General features: G+C 46.1%; 3 protein-coding genes and 2 non-coding genes across 5 annotated transcripts in view; 1 reads left to right on the forward strand and 4 right to left on the reverse strand.

Annotated features, from left to right (window-relative positions):
• Positions 1–3,734, reverse strand: part of LOC131108057 (neuroendocrine convertase 2-like) — a 20,319-nt gene extending 16,585 nt beyond the window's left edge. The window contains exons 1-2 of the mRNA XM_058058798.1: positions 3,297–3,734; positions 1,048–1,152 (exon numbers count right to left, since the gene is read on the reverse strand). Of these exons, the coding sequence (XP_057914781.1) occupies positions 1,048–1,152; positions 3,297–3,491 (300 nt within the window). The 5' untranslated portion in view covers positions 3,492–3,734. The remainder of the gene's footprint in view (positions 1–1,047; positions 1,153–3,296) is intronic.
• A 4,968-nt stretch (positions 3,735–8,702) lies between these two features.
• On the reverse strand, positions 8,703–10,297 carry LOC131108063 (otoraplin-like). The gene is made up of 4 exons (XM_058058813.1): positions 10,071–10,297; positions 9,862–10,001; positions 9,683–9,793; positions 8,703–9,599 (listed from the first exon to the last, which is right to left on the reverse strand). The coding sequence occupies exons 1-4, from the start codon at positions 10,183–10,185 to the stop codon at positions 9,576–9,578; spliced, it is 390 nt and encodes a 129-aa protein (XP_057914796.1). The 5' UTR covers positions 10,186–10,297; the 3' UTR covers positions 8,703–9,575.
• A 702-nt stretch (positions 10,298–10,999) lies between these two features.
• On the forward strand, positions 11,000–19,046 carry LOC131107917 (GTP-binding protein 2-like). Its single transcript, XM_058058394.1, has 12 exons — positions 11,000–11,411; positions 12,479–12,505; positions 12,931–13,115; positions 13,194–13,302; positions 13,378–13,575; positions 13,654–13,828; positions 15,719–15,938; positions 16,039–16,174; positions 16,240–16,298; positions 16,370–16,541; positions 16,610–16,774; positions 17,897–19,046. The coding sequence occupies exons 1-12, from the start codon at positions 11,217–11,219 to the stop codon at positions 18,077–18,079; spliced, it is 1,824 nt and encodes a 607-aa protein (XP_057914377.1). The 5' UTR covers positions 11,000–11,216; the 3' UTR covers positions 18,080–19,046.
• trnal-cag (transfer RNA leucine (anticodon CAG)) lies at positions 14,332–14,414 on the reverse strand. Its single transcript has one exon. It is a non-coding gene; the product is annotated as a tRNA-Leu (tRNA).
• trnal-cag (transfer RNA leucine (anticodon CAG)) lies at positions 15,354–15,435 on the reverse strand. Its single transcript has one exon. It is a non-coding gene; the product is annotated as a tRNA-Leu (tRNA).
• Positions 19,047–19,322: the final 276 nt, after the last annotated feature.

Genomic DNA, 19,322 nt, shown 5'->3' on the forward strand with positions numbered 1-19,322 from the left:
CCGTCTTCGCCAACACGGCTGTTTCCCGACGCAAATCACATGATTGGCATTTATGAAGCCAACGCGGCGTCGCTTCTGCACCCGCTGTTTGCTAACTAGCACTTATCTCCTCATAAAGCTCCACGCAAACAGCTGGAAATTGGTGGCGAGAAGAAAATAGCATCAAAATAAAACATTTCCACACGTCGTCTTTAAAACGACAGCGGATGATTCCCAGACGACCACTTGGATCAAATCTAAGACCAGGAAAACACGTAGCAAGAGGGACCACGCAAAACCTTCCTCGTGTCCGCCACATCCTTCTTCCGTCCACGACAACAGATCTTCTCCTCCAGGCCTGGATGATCGTCCATCATCCATGACTACTAGTATGAGAGTACTATCAGGAATACCATGGCGTTACTACTAGTATCGGAGTACTGCCAGTATGGAGGGGGAGGAGCCCTGTAAATCATCCTCCATGGGGCCAAGGGAGGAGCCAATGTGCTTCCAGGGCAGCCGCTACAAATCAACTTGACTCTGAATCTGACCCAGGTTTTACATTTGGGAGCAATCTGGATGAAAACTGGAACTATGCCTGATTTCAACAAGATGTACCGTTTTATATGCCGGACCAGAAGCTGCCATTTTGCATCAGGTTTAATCTGGATCCGATCCAGGGAGCAGTTGAACAGGTTCAACTGATTTCAACAAGGTTTACTGTTCAATCCAGAATCAGAGACTGGCATTTCCCATCAAGTTTAATCTGGATCCGATCCAGATTTTACACTAGGGAGCGATCTCATGTGGACCGTCAAGTTCGGACAGGCCTCGTGCCCACGAGGCAGCATGCCACCCGCCTCTAACAGGACCAGGACCCATCACAGAGTCCGAGTGGTTTGGCTGAACCATAACCAAAAACCAAACTTATGAAAACCGGGACGGGGCGTCCAAGAACGAAGCAGATTCTTCAGGTCTTCAGGTCTTCCTTTTCTGTGGTTTGTACCAAGTGGCTGACGTGTGTTTCTAAAGCGCTAGCATGCTATGTCATGGAAGTTTCGTGGTTACCCTGCCGTCGTTTTGGAGCCGCTGTCTGCTGGCGGCGCCACGTTTGCTCCGCCTCCTGGAAGCGTCTTGGGGGTAGAAGTGGTAGAGCCCCTTTCCGAAGGCAACCTAGGAGGAGAACAGAGAGAGTTAGGCAGGTGCGCCGATCAGCGTGTCTTTGATGGTGGAAGGTCGCCACAAGGGCACCGGCTCCCAGGTGGGGAGGGGGGCCAGCGTGCCGGTCCAGCGTGCCGGTCCAGCGTGCCGGTCCAGCGTGCCGGTCCAGCGTGCCGGTCCAGCGTGCCGGTCCAGCGTGCCGGTCCAGCCTGGTACGTCAGGACCAGCAGGGAAATCAGATGCATCGTCTTTTTCCCCCTGGGGCGCCATGCTGGGATTAAACGCCCCCTTACGCTTGAGCAGCCTGCGGGGGGGGGGGGGTCAGGCCCCCCTTTCATGCTGCTGTTGTTTGTCAACAACCACCAGAAGGCCTGGCAACGCAACGTGTGACTTCCCTGCGTGTTTGCATCCACTTCCTGCCCCTCGTCTTGTTAATTAAGCAACAATGGAAGCGAGTTCAAACAACGCCGCCGTTGTTTAATGGCGCATATCCCATCAGGACAAATATAGCCGCCCATTACATAACCCGTGAGGGAGGGGTGGGGGTTGTGGGGGGGGGGGGGTGTTCTACTGTACAAGAAAATGAACCAGCAATCAGACGCTGCATCAGAAATATCATCAAGTACAGAATGACGCCTTCTTTAGCGCTCATGGGAAGAAAGGATGCCGAGTCGGAGCAGGCTGGCGTCGTACACGCCTCACTGCCTACACAACCCCCCCCCCCCCCCCCCCCCCCCCCCCGTGCCCCCCCACCCCAACAATCTATTTTGACAGGCCCTCACACTGCCAAAGAAGGGCAATCATGATGTGACACTTCTAGCATAAATGCCTTGTTAGCGTTTCATCCCTTTATGACATTTCATGGGGGGGGGGGGGGGCTGTCATGCAAGGATGAGTGTGTGTGTGTGTGTGTGTGTGTGTGTGTCTCACGACTCTTCAATTCATTCACATTTTACCAAATATATTATTTGATTTTGGATTATTATATATCCTTGTCTTTCTTTTCTAAATATAGATATTGGCATTTCAATGTAAAGAAATACTAATAAAACATTTAAACATAAACCAATACTAATAAAAACATTCAAACATAAACCAATACTAATAAAAACATTTAAACATAAACCAATACTAATAAAAACATTTAAACATAAACCAATACAAATAAAAACATTTAAACATAAACCAATACTAATAAAAACATTTCAACATAAACCAATACTAATAAAAACATTTCAACATAAACCAATACTAATAAAAACATTTCAACATAAACCAATACTAATAAAAACATTTCAACATAAACCAATACTAATAAAAACATTTAAACATAAACCAATACAAATAAAAACATTTAAACATAAAGAAATACTAATAAAAACATTTAAACATAAACCAATATGAATAAAAACACATGGACTTAGTTATTAATGAGCCATGGCTCTCTCCATGGCTTTTATAAAATGAATGTGTCTCAATAGACAGTATTATACTTTATATTTCTTATCAATGATCAATGAATATACAATATAGAAAAATACAAATTGATTTTGCTTTATTGTCAAGATTCCAGTTGATTTCTGTGATGGTTTCTGTGATATGCTGTGTTCACACATTGTTATGTTTTTATGTGGCTGGATACAGTATCATACATACAGTATTATACTCAATCAAACATATAGGAAATAAGAACACACCTCTTTTATTTCATGTCAATAGATGCTAGCATGTCTTTTATTTCTAAAAACTCATACTTATACTGCATATTACTTTATTGTCAAGAAAACATCTCAGTGATATAGCTTTGTATAGATAGATAGATAGATAGATAGATAGATAGATAGATAGATAGATAGATAGATAGATAGATAGATAGATAGATAGATAGATAGATAGATAGATAGATAGATAGATAGATAGATAGATAGATAGTTATTATATATATTATTATTATATATTTTTCCATAGAGCAAAAAGGAAGCCAGTCTGGCCGATAGTGGCTGTGACGTCACCACATGAAGCAGAAGTGCTATGAAAAGAAAAAGCTCAGGAGGCCTTTGTCCCCCCAAAGGTTGCCATGTTTGCAGTGGAGGAGGTAGAGGAGGTAGAGGAGGTGGATGAGGTAGAGGAGATAGAGGAGGTAGAGGAGGTCCTACCTTGCGTGCACTCTGGTACCCGTGTTGTGCTGCAAGTTGGCGCGCGTCCTCCTCCGGCGCCTCGTCGTGGAACTGGACCACAACATGGTCCGTGGACTCCTGTCTCTCCGCAGCCCGCGACGCCAGCAGCAGCAGCAGCGCGTTCAGCAGCACCATCAGTCCCACGCGGGTCCCGTGGCGGGGAGATCCGCGCATCGTGACCGGCTTGTGTCAATCCTCTGTATGTCCTTCGTGCCTTCCTTCCTTCCTTCCTTCCTTCCTGCCTCCCGTCTTGCCTCCCTGCCCGTCGTAGGCTGTTTGGATGTTCCCGGTGAGGTGAGGGATGATGGGGGGGAGGAGGAGGAGGAGGAGGAGGAGGAGGAGGAATCAGAGGTTTTGCGCGCGCATCTCTAGGATGAGACCCCGGCAAGTTGGTTGTTTCCTCTCCTGCTGCGGGTCGAGTGTGCGCGTGTGTGCGTGTGCGTGTGTGTGTGTTGGGGGGGACGTGCATCCTCAGCTCTGGCTCCTCCCCCACCTCCTCCCCTTCCTACCCCTCCTCCACGTGTGTAATTCATTTTGCTGGGGGGTGCGTGACTGCTGTGGTCCAATGGGCTCAGGCGGGTGTGTCCTGTTGGGGCCTCTTCACTTTTCAGCACCTTGGAGAGATCCTCTAACCTTCACCTCTATCTGCCTGCCTGTAGTGGGGGTGCATATGCAATATTAGGAGGGGAGTATTGGGATTATATTGGTATCATATTGGTATCATATCCATACCTGGTATCATATTGGTATCATATCCATAACTGGTATCATATTGGTATAATATCCATACCTGGTATCATATCCATACCTGGTATCATATCCATAACTGGTATCATATTGGTATCATATCCATACCTGGTATCATATTGGTATCATATCCATACCTGGTATGAAATTGGTATCATATCCATAACTGGTATCATATTGGTATCATATCCATACCTGGTATCATATTGGTATCATATCCATAACTGGTATCATATTGGTATCATATCCATACCTGGTATCATATTGGTATCATATCCATACCTGGTATGAAATTGGTATCATATCCATAACTGGTATCATATTGGTATCATATCCATACCTGGTATCATATTGGTATCATATCCATACCTGGTATCATATTGGTACCATATCCATACCTGGTATCATATTGGTACCATATCCATAACTGGTATCATATTGGTATCATATCCATAACTGGTATCATATTAGTATCATCTCCATACCTGGTATCATATTGGTATCATCTCCATACCTGGTATCATATTGGTATCATATCCATACCTGGTATCATATTGGTATCATCTCCATACCTGGTATCATATTGGTATCATATCCATACCTGGTATCATATTGGTATCATATCCATACCTGGTATCATATTGGTATCATAGCCATACCTGGTATCATATTGGTATCATATCCACACCTGGTATCATATTGGTATCAAATCCATACCTGGTATCATATTGGTATTATATCCATACCTGGTATCATATTGGTATCAAATCCATACCTGGTATCATATTGGTATCATATCCATACCTGGTATCATATTGGTATCATATCCATACCTGGTATCATATTGGTATCATAGCCATACCTGGTATCATATTGGTATCATATCCGTAGCTGTTCCCTTACCTGTGCTTATTGTCAGTGCACCTGTATTTGGTTGTGTTGTTGGACTATATTGTATATATTGTATATATTTCTATCTTATATTACAAACTCATAACCATAACAAGTATTTGAAGAGCCAAAGTCTTTGCCTTTGTCTTCTTATTCCACGTGTATATCTTATATCGTATGATGTATATTGTACTTATGGAAGAGTATAAAGGCTGTCAGTGTTCCTGTATGGAGGATGAGGAAGAGGAGGATGAAGTACGAAAGTCGGGTTGCAGCCAATGGATGAGTGGCGTGGCCTGTGATGTCACGCGTGTTGCATGTTGGAGTACCTGTGGAAGTCCTCCATGTCTTCACGCCGCAGCGTTGAGGCCTGACGGATGTCCTTCTACCAGGACGTGATGGAGATGCACGTACGTGCACGTGCATAAATACTTAACAACGCTGTCATGCTTACATAATATTCCAAAACAGCATGAACCAGTTGAGGGGAAGTTGAAGTGTCGTCTATAAGTGGATGCTGATGTTTACTAATCACCCCCCCCCCCCCCCCCCACAGGGTTCCTCCCACACACCCCACTGCCACTCTGCAGTCAATACATGATTTCTGTAGCTTGGACCAACCAGAAACCACAGGAAACTGAAAACATGGAAAAGAAGCCTCCTTACAGGGGGAGGATGATGGATGGATGGATGGATGGATGGATGGATGGATGGATGGATGGAGGATGGATGGATGGATGGAGGATGGATGGATGGATGGATGGATGGATGGATGGATGGATGGATGGATGGATGGATGGATGGAGGATGGATGGATGGATGGAGGATGGATGGAGGATGGATGGATGGATGGATGAATGGATGGATGGATGGATGGATGGAGGATGGATGGATGGATGGATGGATGGATGGATGGAGGATGGATGGATGGATGGATGGATGGATGGATGGAGGATGGATGGATGGATGGATGGGTGGATGATGGATGGATGATGGATGGATGGATGGAGGATGGAGGATGGATGGATGAATGGAGGATGGATGGATGGAGGATGGATGGGTGGATGATGGATGGATGGATGGAGGATGGATAGATGGAAGAATGGATGGATGGACGATGGATGGATGGATGGATGATGGATGGATGGGTGAATGATGGATGGATGGATGGATGGAGGATGGAGGATGGAGGATGGATGGATGGATGAATGGAGGATGGATGGATGGATGGATGGAGGATGGATGGGTGGATGATGGGTGGATGGATGGATGGAGGATGGATAGATGGAAGAATGGATGGAGGATGGATGGATGGATGGATGGATGGATGGATGGATGGAGGATGGATGGGTGGATGATGGATGGATGGGTGGATGATGGATGGATGGATGTATGGATGGAGGATGGATAGATGGAAGAAAGGATGGAAGATAGATGGAGGATGGATGGATGGATGGATGGAAGGATGGATGGATGGATGGATGATGGATGGATGGATGGATGGATGGATGGATGGATGGAGGATGGATGGATGGATGGATGGATGGATGGATGGAGGATGGATGGATGGATGGAAGGATGGATGGATGGATGATGGATGGGTGGATGATGGATGGAGCATGGATGGATGGATGAATGAAGGATGGATGGGTGGGTGGATGGATGGATGGAGGATGGATAGATGGAAGAATGGATGGAGGATGGATGGATGGATGGAGGATGGATGGATGGATGGATGGATGGATGGATGATGGATGGATGGATGGATGGAGGATGGATGGATGGATGGATGATGGATGGATGGATGGACTGGATGATGATCATCATGATCGAAGTGACCCCGCTTTGATGTTGGATGCATGGTCTCCTCCGCCGTCCACCCTGGAGAACGAGATGAAAACGTGGCCCTTCCTGCCAGGGCGCTGACACCAACCTGACCTTTGACCCTTGATGTCATCACGGTGACCAGCCTCACTCATGTCCATGTTGGCGCTCGGGCTGGGCGTGACGAGAAAGGCGACCCTGACGGGGACGAGGAGGAAGAGTGGTGTGTTCTTTCCATTAGCGCTAATGGAGACGCTAGCAAGCCCCCCCCCACCACCCCCCCCCTCCCCTCGCTGCACGCCAACAACGCGCTCCATTAAGAAAGCAAACAGGCGGCATTTGGCATGGATCAGGCTGGTGACATGGTGACATAGCGCCATAGCGCCATAGCGCCATAGCGCCATAGCGACATAGCGCCATAGCGCCATAGCGCCATAGCGCCATAGCGCCATAGCGCCATAGCGCCATAGCGCCATGCTCACAGCCTTCAGTCCCAAAATATCCAAGATGCTATGCTAGCAACCACAAATAGTCGATAATAAACTACCACTTTATTCTTGGAACATGAACACCAACATGAATTCTTGGAGGAGCTTATTTATGTACAATATGAATTATTATAGTAAGAATAGAAGAAAACATACACAAATAGCGTTTGACTCCCATAATATCCGCCCCCACAGCGGATACAAATCATGTGCTTCCAAGAGCGTCTTAGCACCAATGTGAGAGCTGGGTTACCTGATCCAGCCTGGGGGGGGGGGGGATTACGGCACGCCCAGAGTGTGAAGAAAGGTTACAGTAGCTACAGTAGAGCAGCTGAGCCAGACGCCCGACATTCACTCCCAGCCGGCATCGGGGGGGTCAGCACACAGCCAGCATCAGCCAGCAATCACTCCACAGTCAAACAGGCCGTGGGTCAATAAACCTCGCTCCGGTTATTCCAGGAGGGTCAATAAAGGAGCTCAAATGCATTCAGAGATCCTCAACCAGGATCTCATTGCTCATTCCGCCCCGACGCTCGGCCAGGATACCCCCCACGATCGATGCTGGCGCCATTACGCTTAACAAAGCTTTCTACTAAAGTCTTAGCCTAGCTACACAGGATACTACATGCTAGCTACACAGGATACTACATGCTAGCTACACAGGATACTACATGCTAGCTACACAGGATACTACATGCTAGCTACACAGGATACTACATGCTAGCTACACAGGCTAGCTACACAGGCTACTACATCCTAGCTACACAGGATACTACATGCTAGCTACACAGGATACTACATGCTAGCTACACAGGCTAGTTACACAGGATACTACATGCTAGCTACACAGGATACTACATGCTAGCTACACAGGATACTACATGCTAGCTACACAGGATACCACCTACTAGCTACACAGGATACTACCTGCTAGCTACACGGGATACTACATGCTAGCTACACAGGATACTACATGCTAGCTACACAGGATACTACATGCTAGCTACACAGGATACTACCTGCTAGCTACACAGGATACCTGAAGGCCCCACCGAAGGCCCAGACACGGGGAAGAGGACCAATGAGCTTCCCTGTGTCTCCCAGTTAGAACATTCCCATCAGTGAATGTGATGATGACTCCCTCGCTATGTGGTGTGTGGTGGGAGACTTGGGAGAGTACGGTCTGCTACTGTATTACTCAGAACATAAATACTAGTCATATGCAGTATTGTGGTCAGCAGGTGGCGGTAATGGTCAACATAGTTTTGGAACCTCAGACCTGCCTTGATGAACCTCCACGTTCCTAACGTGAGCACAAAGTGAGCACAAACGACAAAGGTCAAAAAGGGTCAACACGAGTGCACCCCCCCCCCCCCCCCCCCCCCCCCCCCTGAATTTAGCCACAGCTTCATACGAGAGACATTTTTTCTTGTGTTTTTTTATTGCAATATTTGTTGTTTCAAATGTGGAGGGCAAAGTAAAAGTGGCCTAGATATTGAAATACTCTACTATTAGTAAAGTGGCCTATATTGCAATACTACAAATAGTAGCGTAGTACATGTTTTTCTGGTGATGATTGACAGGCGTCAGACAGCTGGGGCCGTTTCCCGTGAGTCGCCATCAGCAGCTCGGCAGGGTGCCTCGGAAAAACTGGTCAAAAGCATGCGGTGTACTTTTGCGTCATGCGTCTGCTTTTGGCAGCTGCTCCTTGACGCACGCACGCGCCTCCATCTTGGACTGTCACCATGGCGACCGCCTGAAGCGCCAGCTATCTGTGTGCTTGATTGTGTGCCGCTTTGCTTGTGATGGAAAAAGAGCATATTAGCTTGACTAATGACGTTTTGGTGGAAATGTCATCAGGCATATTGATCCCAGCGAGGGGGGGGGCGATGCGGGGGGGGGGGGCGATGTGTGAGCGAGCTAATTGGATAAACGAGTTTAAAGAGTTGGCGTTGTCACCTTGAGGCAAAACATCAGAAATCGATGAGTCTTGGTCGCTCCGACATTTGAGACTGGTCTAGGGTTTTTGGGTGGGGGGGGGTCAGATGACAAACTGCGGGGAGGCGGGCGTGGCCCCCAGGCCATCTATTGTGGCCATCGCCACAGGAGACTGACAAGGCTGTTCTATCCATCATCTCATCCACATCAGGGGTGTCCAAAGTGCGGCCCGGGGACCATTTGTCATATGGTAAACATTGGAATCTAAGAAATAGTCATATCAGCACTGAATGTGTTTTTGAAGAAACTAAAGGGTCAATACTGGTCCTCGGCTGGCCCCCGGTCCAGGGTGTGCCCCACCACGTCCAACTTAAGCGCAGGAGAAATCCAAGTTCTGCGGTGGCAAACAAAGGCATGAAGGTAAGCGTTGGATATGTTGGACTCGGAACTCCGCATCCAAGGCCCGTCCATACTGACTGTTGTTGGAAGCTCAACCGTGTCGTCTCTGAACCTCAGCGTCTCCTTCACCAGGGTGGCAGGGAAGTACCCGATGATGCCCATCCGGTCCACGTAGCGCTCGCTGTACACCTACCACAGCAACACAGCCCTGAAGCTCACACAATGCGGTCTCTGTCCTGCTGATGTTCTGGACCTACACTGCCAGACCAGAAGACTCCAGCGCCCTCCTCTGGTAGGAGCTTAGAATACACGTACACCTTCTGCTCCTTCTTGATGTTGATGAATCTGCAGTCTGGAGCTATGAAGTCCTCCAAAGCCGTGGCCATGGAGAGAACATCTGGAAGAAAAACCCCACAAGGTGCCTTCAGAATGCTGATCTCTTGGAACGGCTCCTTGTTCCACTTACATGAGCATTCTTCATCGCCGCACGTCTTCTTATCTGCTAGTTTCTCCATCGGCGCGGCCTCCGGCGTGGAGAACAGCGTCCCCACGCAAAGCACGATCACCAGTGGGTGCCTCATTTTTACCAAACAATGTCCAACAAGGAGAACTTTGGAGAGTTTGGGAGCGAAAGCGTGTCTCTTGCCGAGGGGAAACAGATGGGTGGTGCCCCCACATCACAGGCAGGCCGGCCAATCAGTGGAGTCGCCAAAAGGTCACGCTCTGGAGGGCGTTGGGCCCAAGAGGAGGGACTTGGGTTCTTCCTCTGAGAAGAATGATGCATATCCGTAGATTTGATTGACAGGCACCGTATACCTCATACTTTGGACCTCTGCAGCTCACTGCTCTTTTTAACCACATTACATTTTTCATATAAAAATCAATATGATGGGTGGATTTTGCATTTTATTAATTTCCGCCATGTCGTCTATGAATAAACACTCAGTCAACACTGTAGTGTAATAAAATCACATTACACCGTATATAATAAACTATTATTTGACGTATCCATTGAATGGATGATGTAATCGGAAAAAAGGGGAAAACTGTATTTGTTTGTTTGGTATATTATTGCAATATACTCAGATACTTGAAGCAAAGCTAAAAAAGGAAACCTTGTTAGTAAGAAATTTAGTTATGAAATATAACAACATTCCAAAAGTGCGCCGATATGGTTTCATAGTTGAATGCCAACTTTCGTCAGTCTTGGTGTCAAACATTCACTTCCTCGTCGGCTGACGCAAAGCCCTGCAAAGCACCGTGCGCGCACGATGTTTTCACACGAGTAGCGTAGTCGGGCGGTGCTTACAGCTTGCAACACGGCAACCGCTTCTTTGGGCTGCCCCGGTACTTATAACCATTCGCATATGCTGACGTTTCACCGTGTGACGTGTAACCCCCGAAAACTCAAAGCCAGCGTCTCCAGGACCGCTGTTATTGTTATTTTGGAGACTTCGGAGGGTGTGTTTATATTAGGAAGGGGTCGGGGGGGCTGACTAACACAAACACCGGCACAACTACATTGAGCTATATACTTAATCGAGCGAGAAACTTTATTTACCCCGGTCCCTGAACGCATCCTTCCACCGTCTCGGGACCACTCAAGTAGCTTATGGATGCGCTGGTTTCAGGCTTTTTTGCCTCAGAAAATGGACATGATTGTGGATCTTCAAGTGACGTAAAGTCCGGGAATGGTTGCGAATTTATCCCCAGAAGAGCATCTGCGAAGAACAAGAAGAAATCGAGTGGTCGACACTTTAAACCAAGCTCCAAACCGAGCAATAACACCCCCTTCCTACCTCCAGAGGTAAGCTTACCAAATAATACTCCTAGCACCTGCAAGAATGGGATAAAAATGCTAGTTACAACCAAAAGCGTCCGTACAAATGAAATAAAGGAAGTCAAAAGCGAAGTATGGTCTTACAAATCGTGTATTACTAAGTGAAAAGTGTTAGCCTCAGAATAGCATCATGTATCCCGCTTTCTTTGTTAGCTAACCAAACAATAGCGATCCACAATCAACAACACGTAGCTTGTTGCCAAAGTAAAGTTGAGAAAAGTGACACAAGAAGCGTATAGTTATGCAACATACAGCTAGGGTGCCTTTTTAAGTGTCTACAGCTTTACAGCTCTAAATTTAAAGGTGTGACTTGCTAGATAGCAACAACAGCTGTGTTTGTAAATATATAAAAGGGGGCGTGTCCTTTTAGTGCCCAAATAATGTTGCTCAAATATCTTCTAGTTACACCAAAACCTAGTTAAAGAGGAACTATTATGCTCATTTTCAGCGCTTTGTATGGAGCAGCTACACACCACACCCGAGAAAGCTTTCTAGATCTTCCAGAATCTGAACCTATTCCAGATGGAATTGCTTGGACTTCCCCGGTCGGTTTTAATTCATCCCGCCTCCAGGCACGCCCGCTCTGCTGTGATTAGTCCACTTGGCTTGTACCATAAAAAATTGTACCATAAAATAAAGCAGTGTTCCAAAAACCCCAATGAAAGGTGGCGTTCAGAGCCATCCCAAATTTGTTTCAGGGCTCGCTTTCAAATACGCAATCCTCATGAGCTGAATCCTTGGCATGATTTAACACCAGAATACAACATTTGAACTACATTTATAGGTCAGAAAAGTGGAAAAAGCATAATAGCAATTGCATCCTTTAAGTAATTCATATTTCAATAAAGTGAAAGTATGCCAGTAGCTTATTACAGTTAATACAGAGTAGTTCAAATGTGTGATCTTCTGTATATGTGTACATCTGTATTTGCTGATTTAGTACCCGGCTCATCTACCTTCGTACCTGTTGCCGTGTCTTTGTTTTGTGTATTTGTTGTTGTTTTTGACTCTTTGTCTTCCATCTTCTTCTACAGGCTGAAGAGGGTAACATCGAGTACAAGGTAAGCACCTACACCACCTTGGAGTAGTTTATTTCATCAGCATGTCAAGGTCGCGTGGGTTCATGGCATCTCATGGTATGCTATTAAGGGAAAATGCACTGCATGAATGTTTTGTGTGTGTTCTAAAGATATAAAAACAGGTAAAAAGAGGCCGGTAATGAATGCATGTCATGGTTTTCTATCCATGCTGTGAGCATGTATTAACAGGTACATTGATGTCATACTTTGAGTATTGTAGTATAACTTCCTTCCTGGGTGCATTGATTTCACATAGCAACATAAAAAGGAAGGCTACACCTAGCCTCCAAAACGGACGGCAGCAGCTCCAATATGTAGCATTAGCTTTGGCTAGTGGCCTGTTAATTAAAAAGGTCTTTTATTCAGACAGATATTTTGTGTGATCCATTATTTATTTTCCAAATTAGCTAAAGCTCGTGGACCCCACGCAAAGCCGCTTCGAGCACCTGGTCACGCAGATGAAATGGCGGCTCCAGGAGGGTCGCGGTGAAGCCGTCTATCAGATTGGGGTGGAGGATAACGGTATGTTGGTGGGACTGTCTGAGGAGGACATGAAGGCATCGCTGACCACCCTCCATAAGATGGCGGAGAAGTAAGAGGCTTCCCTCGTGTTTCCGTCAATCCAAGGAAAAGCAAAAGGAAATGCAACACTGATGTTTGTGGTTTGCAGAGTCGGGGCTGACATGACCATCCTTAGACACTCAGAGGTGGACTACGACAGCGATCGGCCTCTCACCATTGCTGAAGTCTTAATTCGGAAGGTGCCGGATGACCAGCAGGTTAGCAAGGCAGCCCCACAAAAAGGAGGATTTTGACATTTGTCCGTCATTTTAATCTTAAATTCAACGTCACAGTTTCTGGACTTGCGAGTTGCCGTGCTCGGTAACGTGGACTCTGGCAAGTCCACCCTGCTGGGTGTTTTGACGCAAGGCGAGCTGGATAATGGACGGGGGAGAGCCAGACTCAACCTCTTCAGACATCTCCATGAGATCCAGTCCGGGCGCACGTCCAGCATCAGCTTTGAGATCCTGGGGTTCAATCGTAAAGGAGAGGTGAGTTCAACAAAGACCGGAAGCATCTCGTAGCGCTCAGTGGACCTTGAAGCAAAGTCTCCTGTGGCCTCTCCTAAGGTTGTCAACTACAGCGAGTCTCGAACAGCAGAAGAGATCTGTGAAAGCGCCTCAAAAATGATCACGTTCATGGACCTGGCTGGTCACCACAAATATCTAAAGACCACCATCTTTGGCCTCACCAGCTACTGCCCTGACTTCGCCATGCTCGTCGTCAGCGCCAACACCGGCATCGGTGAGTGCCAGATGCTTTCCCCCTCAGAGCCACGCCGTGAAAAATGAAAGGACGCAACTTTGCCGCTTTGAGATTTTATAATGAATCATTTCTTCATATATTTCAAGAAAAAATACATCTCAGCTTTGTCAGATGGGTTACCATTATTAATAGGTTACCAGTATTAGTGTCAACTTTGCTCTTTGTTTCCCACATTTTTGCTGTTTTTTTTAATGTTCCATAATATACTTAATAATCTACAACAAATAATCTTTGTAAATGTTCTTCTTTTGGAACTTTATTTCCATTATATTCTAACCTTTTCTGAAGTTTTTTCTGAAATAATCTTCATAGGTTTTCTTCTGCTAATATTATGTATTTACTTCCATAACATTTTGACTTCATGGCCATAGTTACATCATTTTTTGCGCACAATGTAAACTTTTCTTTTCACCGTACTCCACACCCGGCGATGGAAGTATGGGTAATACTTGTCTGTGATGATGATTCAACTAAAAGGTTGTTGTCAGAAGTGGGATTCGAACCCACGCCTCCAGGGGAGACTGCGACCTGAACGCAGCGCCTTAGACCGCTCGGCCATCCTGACTACTGTGTCCCATGTGTGGTGGGAGGGTCCATATCTGAATTGGGCCTCGTATCATCGTGCAGTTCCCTGCTCCCGATAGACGGCCCTGGATGAAATGATTGATGAATGTTGGCAGCTGACAGTGGACTTTGTGTGACCCACTATTCCATATTGTTTGATTCCCACCTTCCATTTGCTGACTGGCAACAGCAGCTTAGCATGTTACCAAGCTGACATCTGACCTTACGTAACCATCAGACACTGTGAGCCCCCAATGACCCCATCTAAAAATACCCGCTCTGTTTCCATGCTGGTGTTCCTTACACCTGCAGACCAGCTCATCTGCTGGATCATCATGTTTTGCAGCCAGTGGGGGGGCTAGTGGGGTGTCCTCATAATATTTGAACATATTGCTTCATAACCTGCTAAGAATAGGAGGTAGGAGGTCATGGACATACTGCAGCTTGCTGATTGGCTGTATGTGTTGTGTCTGGGAAGGAGTCTCTTCCAGAAGTACGGTTGAAATGGGGTGAAGAATGCCCCCCCCCGTTACATAACCAGCAGGAAGTTGACATGGCTGCTCGACCTCTGAGGTGAATGCAGAGGTTATTCTCATGAAGATATTGGTTGAGGTACATCTACGTCGCATGTAGAAATACATGATGGCTTCACGGCATAAAAAATGTAGCTTTTACTAGCACATGAAGGTGGCAGCTATCTGGGATGGAATGACCTTAGGACCCACGGTGCCCTGAAGGAGAGGCAGGAATGCTGAACCACGGCACTTTTAAACATGATTGGTCATCAAAGTCAACAGCATGAAGTGGCTGGTTTGACTGGTTTGTTTGCTTCACTCAGAACATGTTCATTTGTTGGGCTGCTGCAGGCTGGTCAACCTACTTCTTCGTAAATGACACATCAGCTGTGGCCTTTTATGGCACTGAGTACTAAAAGTAGGGTTGTCAGAAGTGGGATTCGAACCCACGCCTCCAGGGGAACTGCGACCTGAACGCAGCGCCTTAGACCGCTCGGCCATCCTGACATGCAGCTATGGGAATGAAAACAAAACCCAGGAAAACCCGGAAGGCATGAATCCTTCCAGGTCAGCAAGAAGGAATGGGTTGAAATCCCACTGTGGCATTGGTTGTAGCTGGAGGTCACCGACTGTGTTGGTTTGCCTCCTCCATCAGACTGCGTTGCCAACTAGCTCTTCATGGTGTCAGAAGTGGGATTCCAACCCACAACTTCAATGGCAACCCCTCCAACATGTCCACAGCTGCACAGTGAATGGTTTACTTTACATTTGTGTACTTTTATCTTCCTAGTGGGCACAACGTGGGAGCACCTGGGCTTCGCCATGGCCCTGAAGGTGCCCATCTTCATCGTCATCAGCAAAGTGGACCTGTGTGCGCGGGGCACCGTGGAGCGCACCGTTCGCCAGCTGGAGCGGGTTCTGAAGCAGCCGGGCTGCAACAAGGTGCCCATGCTCATCAGCAACACGGACGACGCCGTGATGGCAGCGCAGCAGTTCGCCCAGTCGCCCAAGTATGATGACGTGTTCCACGTGGGAGGAATGGAATACGCTAAACATCCATGAAGTATATTCCTTCAAAGAAATGAAATATTTTGCTGCTCTCCCTGGCAGCATTACGCCCGTCTTCACCGTGTCCAGCGTGTCTGGGGAGAACCTGGACCTCCTCAAGGTCTTCTTCAACATCATCCCTCCTCTCAGCAACAGCAAGGAGCAGGAGGAGCTCATGCAGCAGCTGACTGAGTTCCAGGTGAGAGAAGATGAGAGAAGATGACTGCCAGTGAAGACATGAGCTTGACAGACCATGTGTTGCAGGTGGATGAGATCTACACCGTACCAGAGGTGGGGACTGTGGTGGGCGGTACTCTGTACAGGTCAGTGTGTCAGTGTCAGGTCTTCATTCTCTTGGCGGGGATGCGATCTAAAAAAAGTGTTTCTCCCGCAGTGGAATTTGCCGTGAAGGAGACTGTCTGGTCGTCGGGCCCACAGACTCGGGCTGCTTCCACAAGCTGACCGTGGGGAGCATCCAGAGGAACCGCTCCGCTTGCAGGGTGCTGCGTGCTGGCCAGGCCGCCACGCTGGCGCTCGGACACTTTGACCGAACCTTACTCAGGAAGGTGCGACTCGGCTCGTGGCTCGTCTTAACGTGCTGGACGCAGCGCAGCTAAAATACTTCCTCTCGCAGGGAATGGTGATGGTGAGTCCGGAGATGAATCCCACCATCTGCTGGATATTCGAAGCGGAGATAGTGCTGCTCTTCCACTCCAAGACCTTCCGTAAGGGCTTCCAGGTCACCGTGCACATCAGAAACGTCAGGCAGACGGCAACCGTGGAGGCAATCTACGGCACGGTGAGCTTTTTAAGCCCGTAGTAGATGATATTTATCATATGCTATATGCTATTTATCATATAACTCTAAGACAGTATGGAGAATAGATGCTATTTATCATATGCTATATGCTATTTATCATATAACACTAAGACAGTATGGATAATAGATGCTATTTATCATATGCTATATGCTATTTATCATATAACACTAAGACAGTATGGAGAATAGATGCTATTTATCATATGCTATATGCTATTTATCATATAACACTAAGACAGTATGGAGAATAGATGCTATTTATTATATACAGTATAACACCATAACACTAAGACAGTATGGTTATAGATACATACATATATTTATTATATACAATATAACACCATAACACTAAGACAGTATGTATAATAGATGCTATTTATTATATACACTATAACACCATAACACTAAGACAGTATGGTTATAGATACATACATATATTTATTATATACAATATAACACCATAACACTAAGACAGTATGGTTATAGATACATACATATATTTATTATGTACAGTATAACACCATAACACTAAGACAGTATGGTTATAGATACATACATATATTTATTATGTACAGTATAACACCATAACACTAAGACAGTATGGTTATAGATACATACATATATTTATTATATACAGTATAACACCATAACACTAAGACAGTATGGTTATAGATACATACATATATTTATTATATACAATATAACACCATAACACTAAGACAGTATGGTTATAGATACATACATATATTTATTATATACACTATAACACCATAACACTAAGACAGTATGGTTATAGATACATACATATATTTATTATATACAATATAACACCATAACACTAAGACAGTATGGTTATAGATACATACATATATTTATTATGTACAGTATAACACCATAACACTAAGACAGTATGGTTATAGATACATACATATATTTATTATATAGAGTATAACACCATAACACTAAGACAGTATCAAAGTGGCAATGTTGCGAGTGAAGCAACATCCAGAGCCCCAGCCCTTATTTTAAGACGCGCAGCGAAGCCTGCGTCGCATGTAGCCACCTTTGAGAAGTGATGCTAACGCTAGCACGGGTTGACAGGAGGAGCTGAGGACGGGGGAGAAAGCCGTGGTTCAGTTCAAGTTCATCAAGCATCCAGAGTACCTGAAGGTGGGGGCCAAGGTGCTCTTCAGGGAGGGCGTGACCAAAGGGATCGGCCACGTCACCAAGCTGGCGTCCATCACTCAGTACCACCCAGACCCCTGCCAGGATGAGGACGTCTAGATGAAGGGGGTGGACGCCAGCTCACCTTTTTATGGACCAGCTTCCACCAAAAGGCCAGTGTGGACTTCGTCTGCCCTGAAGATACTCCAAAGCTTTTACGTCCTCACCTCGTATGCACGCTCACGCACACGCACACTCTCTCACACACACGCACACACACACACATACACACACACACACATACACACACACACCAAGGCAAGGAGGAGTATTCAGGCCTCCCATTTCACAACAAAGTGGCTTTACTTGACTTTACACCACCACCCACTTTGTGCCGTCTCGTTGACCTTTTCTTCCGCACGAAGCTTGATATGTTCACCCAGCGTGCCTCAACACGACACCTCGTCATTGCAACCACGTCACCACCCACCAGGCACCATGATGTTCAGCCTTTAGTGCGCCAGGCCGACGCCAAGCTTGGTAGCGTTGGACACCCGACAGGTACTCACTTCACTGCAGGCTCCTTTTTCAATGTACTGATGACATACACACACACACACACACACGTACACACACACACACACACACACACACACACACACACAGTGCCTAATGGAAGTGCCTTCCAACACAACCATGCAGTAAAACTACAATCTTAAAGCTGGTGCTACTTTTTCAAACTATCTTCTGTACCAAACTGACTGGTGCTTGGCCTTATTATGATGATGATGATGATGATTATTATTATTATTATGACTGCACGCAAGCTTGACTCTCGTATTGTTTAAGCACATATTCTCTACCTGTTTTATATTATATAGTTTATATAGTATTGACGTGTATATCTGATTTCACTTGATTGTCATGCATCTCAGGAGATTTGTTTCATAGATTTTAAAAACTTTTTATAGCTTCATTATGCCCCCCCACCCCCCACATCTCCCATATTCCCATATAAGCATGTTTGAAGTATTTATGTACAGATCCAATTGTGTTATGTTGTATAGTATAGGAATAATTACAAGCTTTTATCTCTCTAGGTGTCGCTTTTTATTTAATGCAACCATAAGATCTTTTTCAATGTAAAAATGGATAACCAAATGCCTCTTGTGTGTAGGTTGCTTTTAGGCTTCAGCTATTGGTGGCTTTCAACCACGTGATAGTGATACCGCTAATTCCGTTTGTGATCAGACACCGAGCAATTCAGGCTGGTATCGGCAATAGCGATCTGATACTGAGACTTTACGCAAACTCAATAACTGTGGTGTATTTCATATCATAGTGTCATAGCATAGAAGTATCA

The sequence above is a fragment of the Doryrhamphus excisus genome, chromosome 20 (assembly GCF_030265055.1).
Source record: "Doryrhamphus excisus isolate RoL2022-K1 chromosome 20, RoL_Dexc_1.0, whole genome shotgun sequence".
In the NCBI taxonomy this organism is placed as follows: Eukaryota; Metazoa; Chordata; class Actinopteri; order Syngnathiformes; family Syngnathidae; genus Doryrhamphus; species Doryrhamphus excisus.

Bases quoted from the DNA above. Each gene is read 5' to 3' on its own strand.
- LOC131108063 (XM_058058813.1), bottom strand. From the start codon at position 10,185: ATGAGGCACCCACTGGTGATCGTGCTTTGCGTGGGGACGCTGTTCTCC. The intron at 10,002-10,070 runs GTAAGTGGAACA...TTTTTCTTCCAG, and splicing joins CGGCGATGAAGAATGCTCAT to ATGTTCTCTCCATGGCCACG. The intron at 9,794-9,861 runs GTAGGTCCAGAA...TTGCTGTGGTAG, and splicing joins GAGTCTTCTGGTCTGGCAGT to GTGTACAGCGAGCGCTACGT.
- LOC131107917 (XM_058058394.1), top strand. From the start codon at position 11,217: ATGGATGCGCTGGTTTCAGGCTTTTTTGCCTCAGAAAATGGACATGAT. The intron at 13,829-15,718 runs GTGAGTGCCAGA...TTATCTTCCTAG, and splicing joins CAGCGCCAACACCGGCATCG to TGGGCACAACGTGGGAGCAC. The intron at 16,299-16,369 runs GTCAGTGTGTCA...TTTCTCCCGCAG, and splicing joins GTGGGCGGTACTCTGTACAG to TGGAATTTGCCGTGAAGGAG.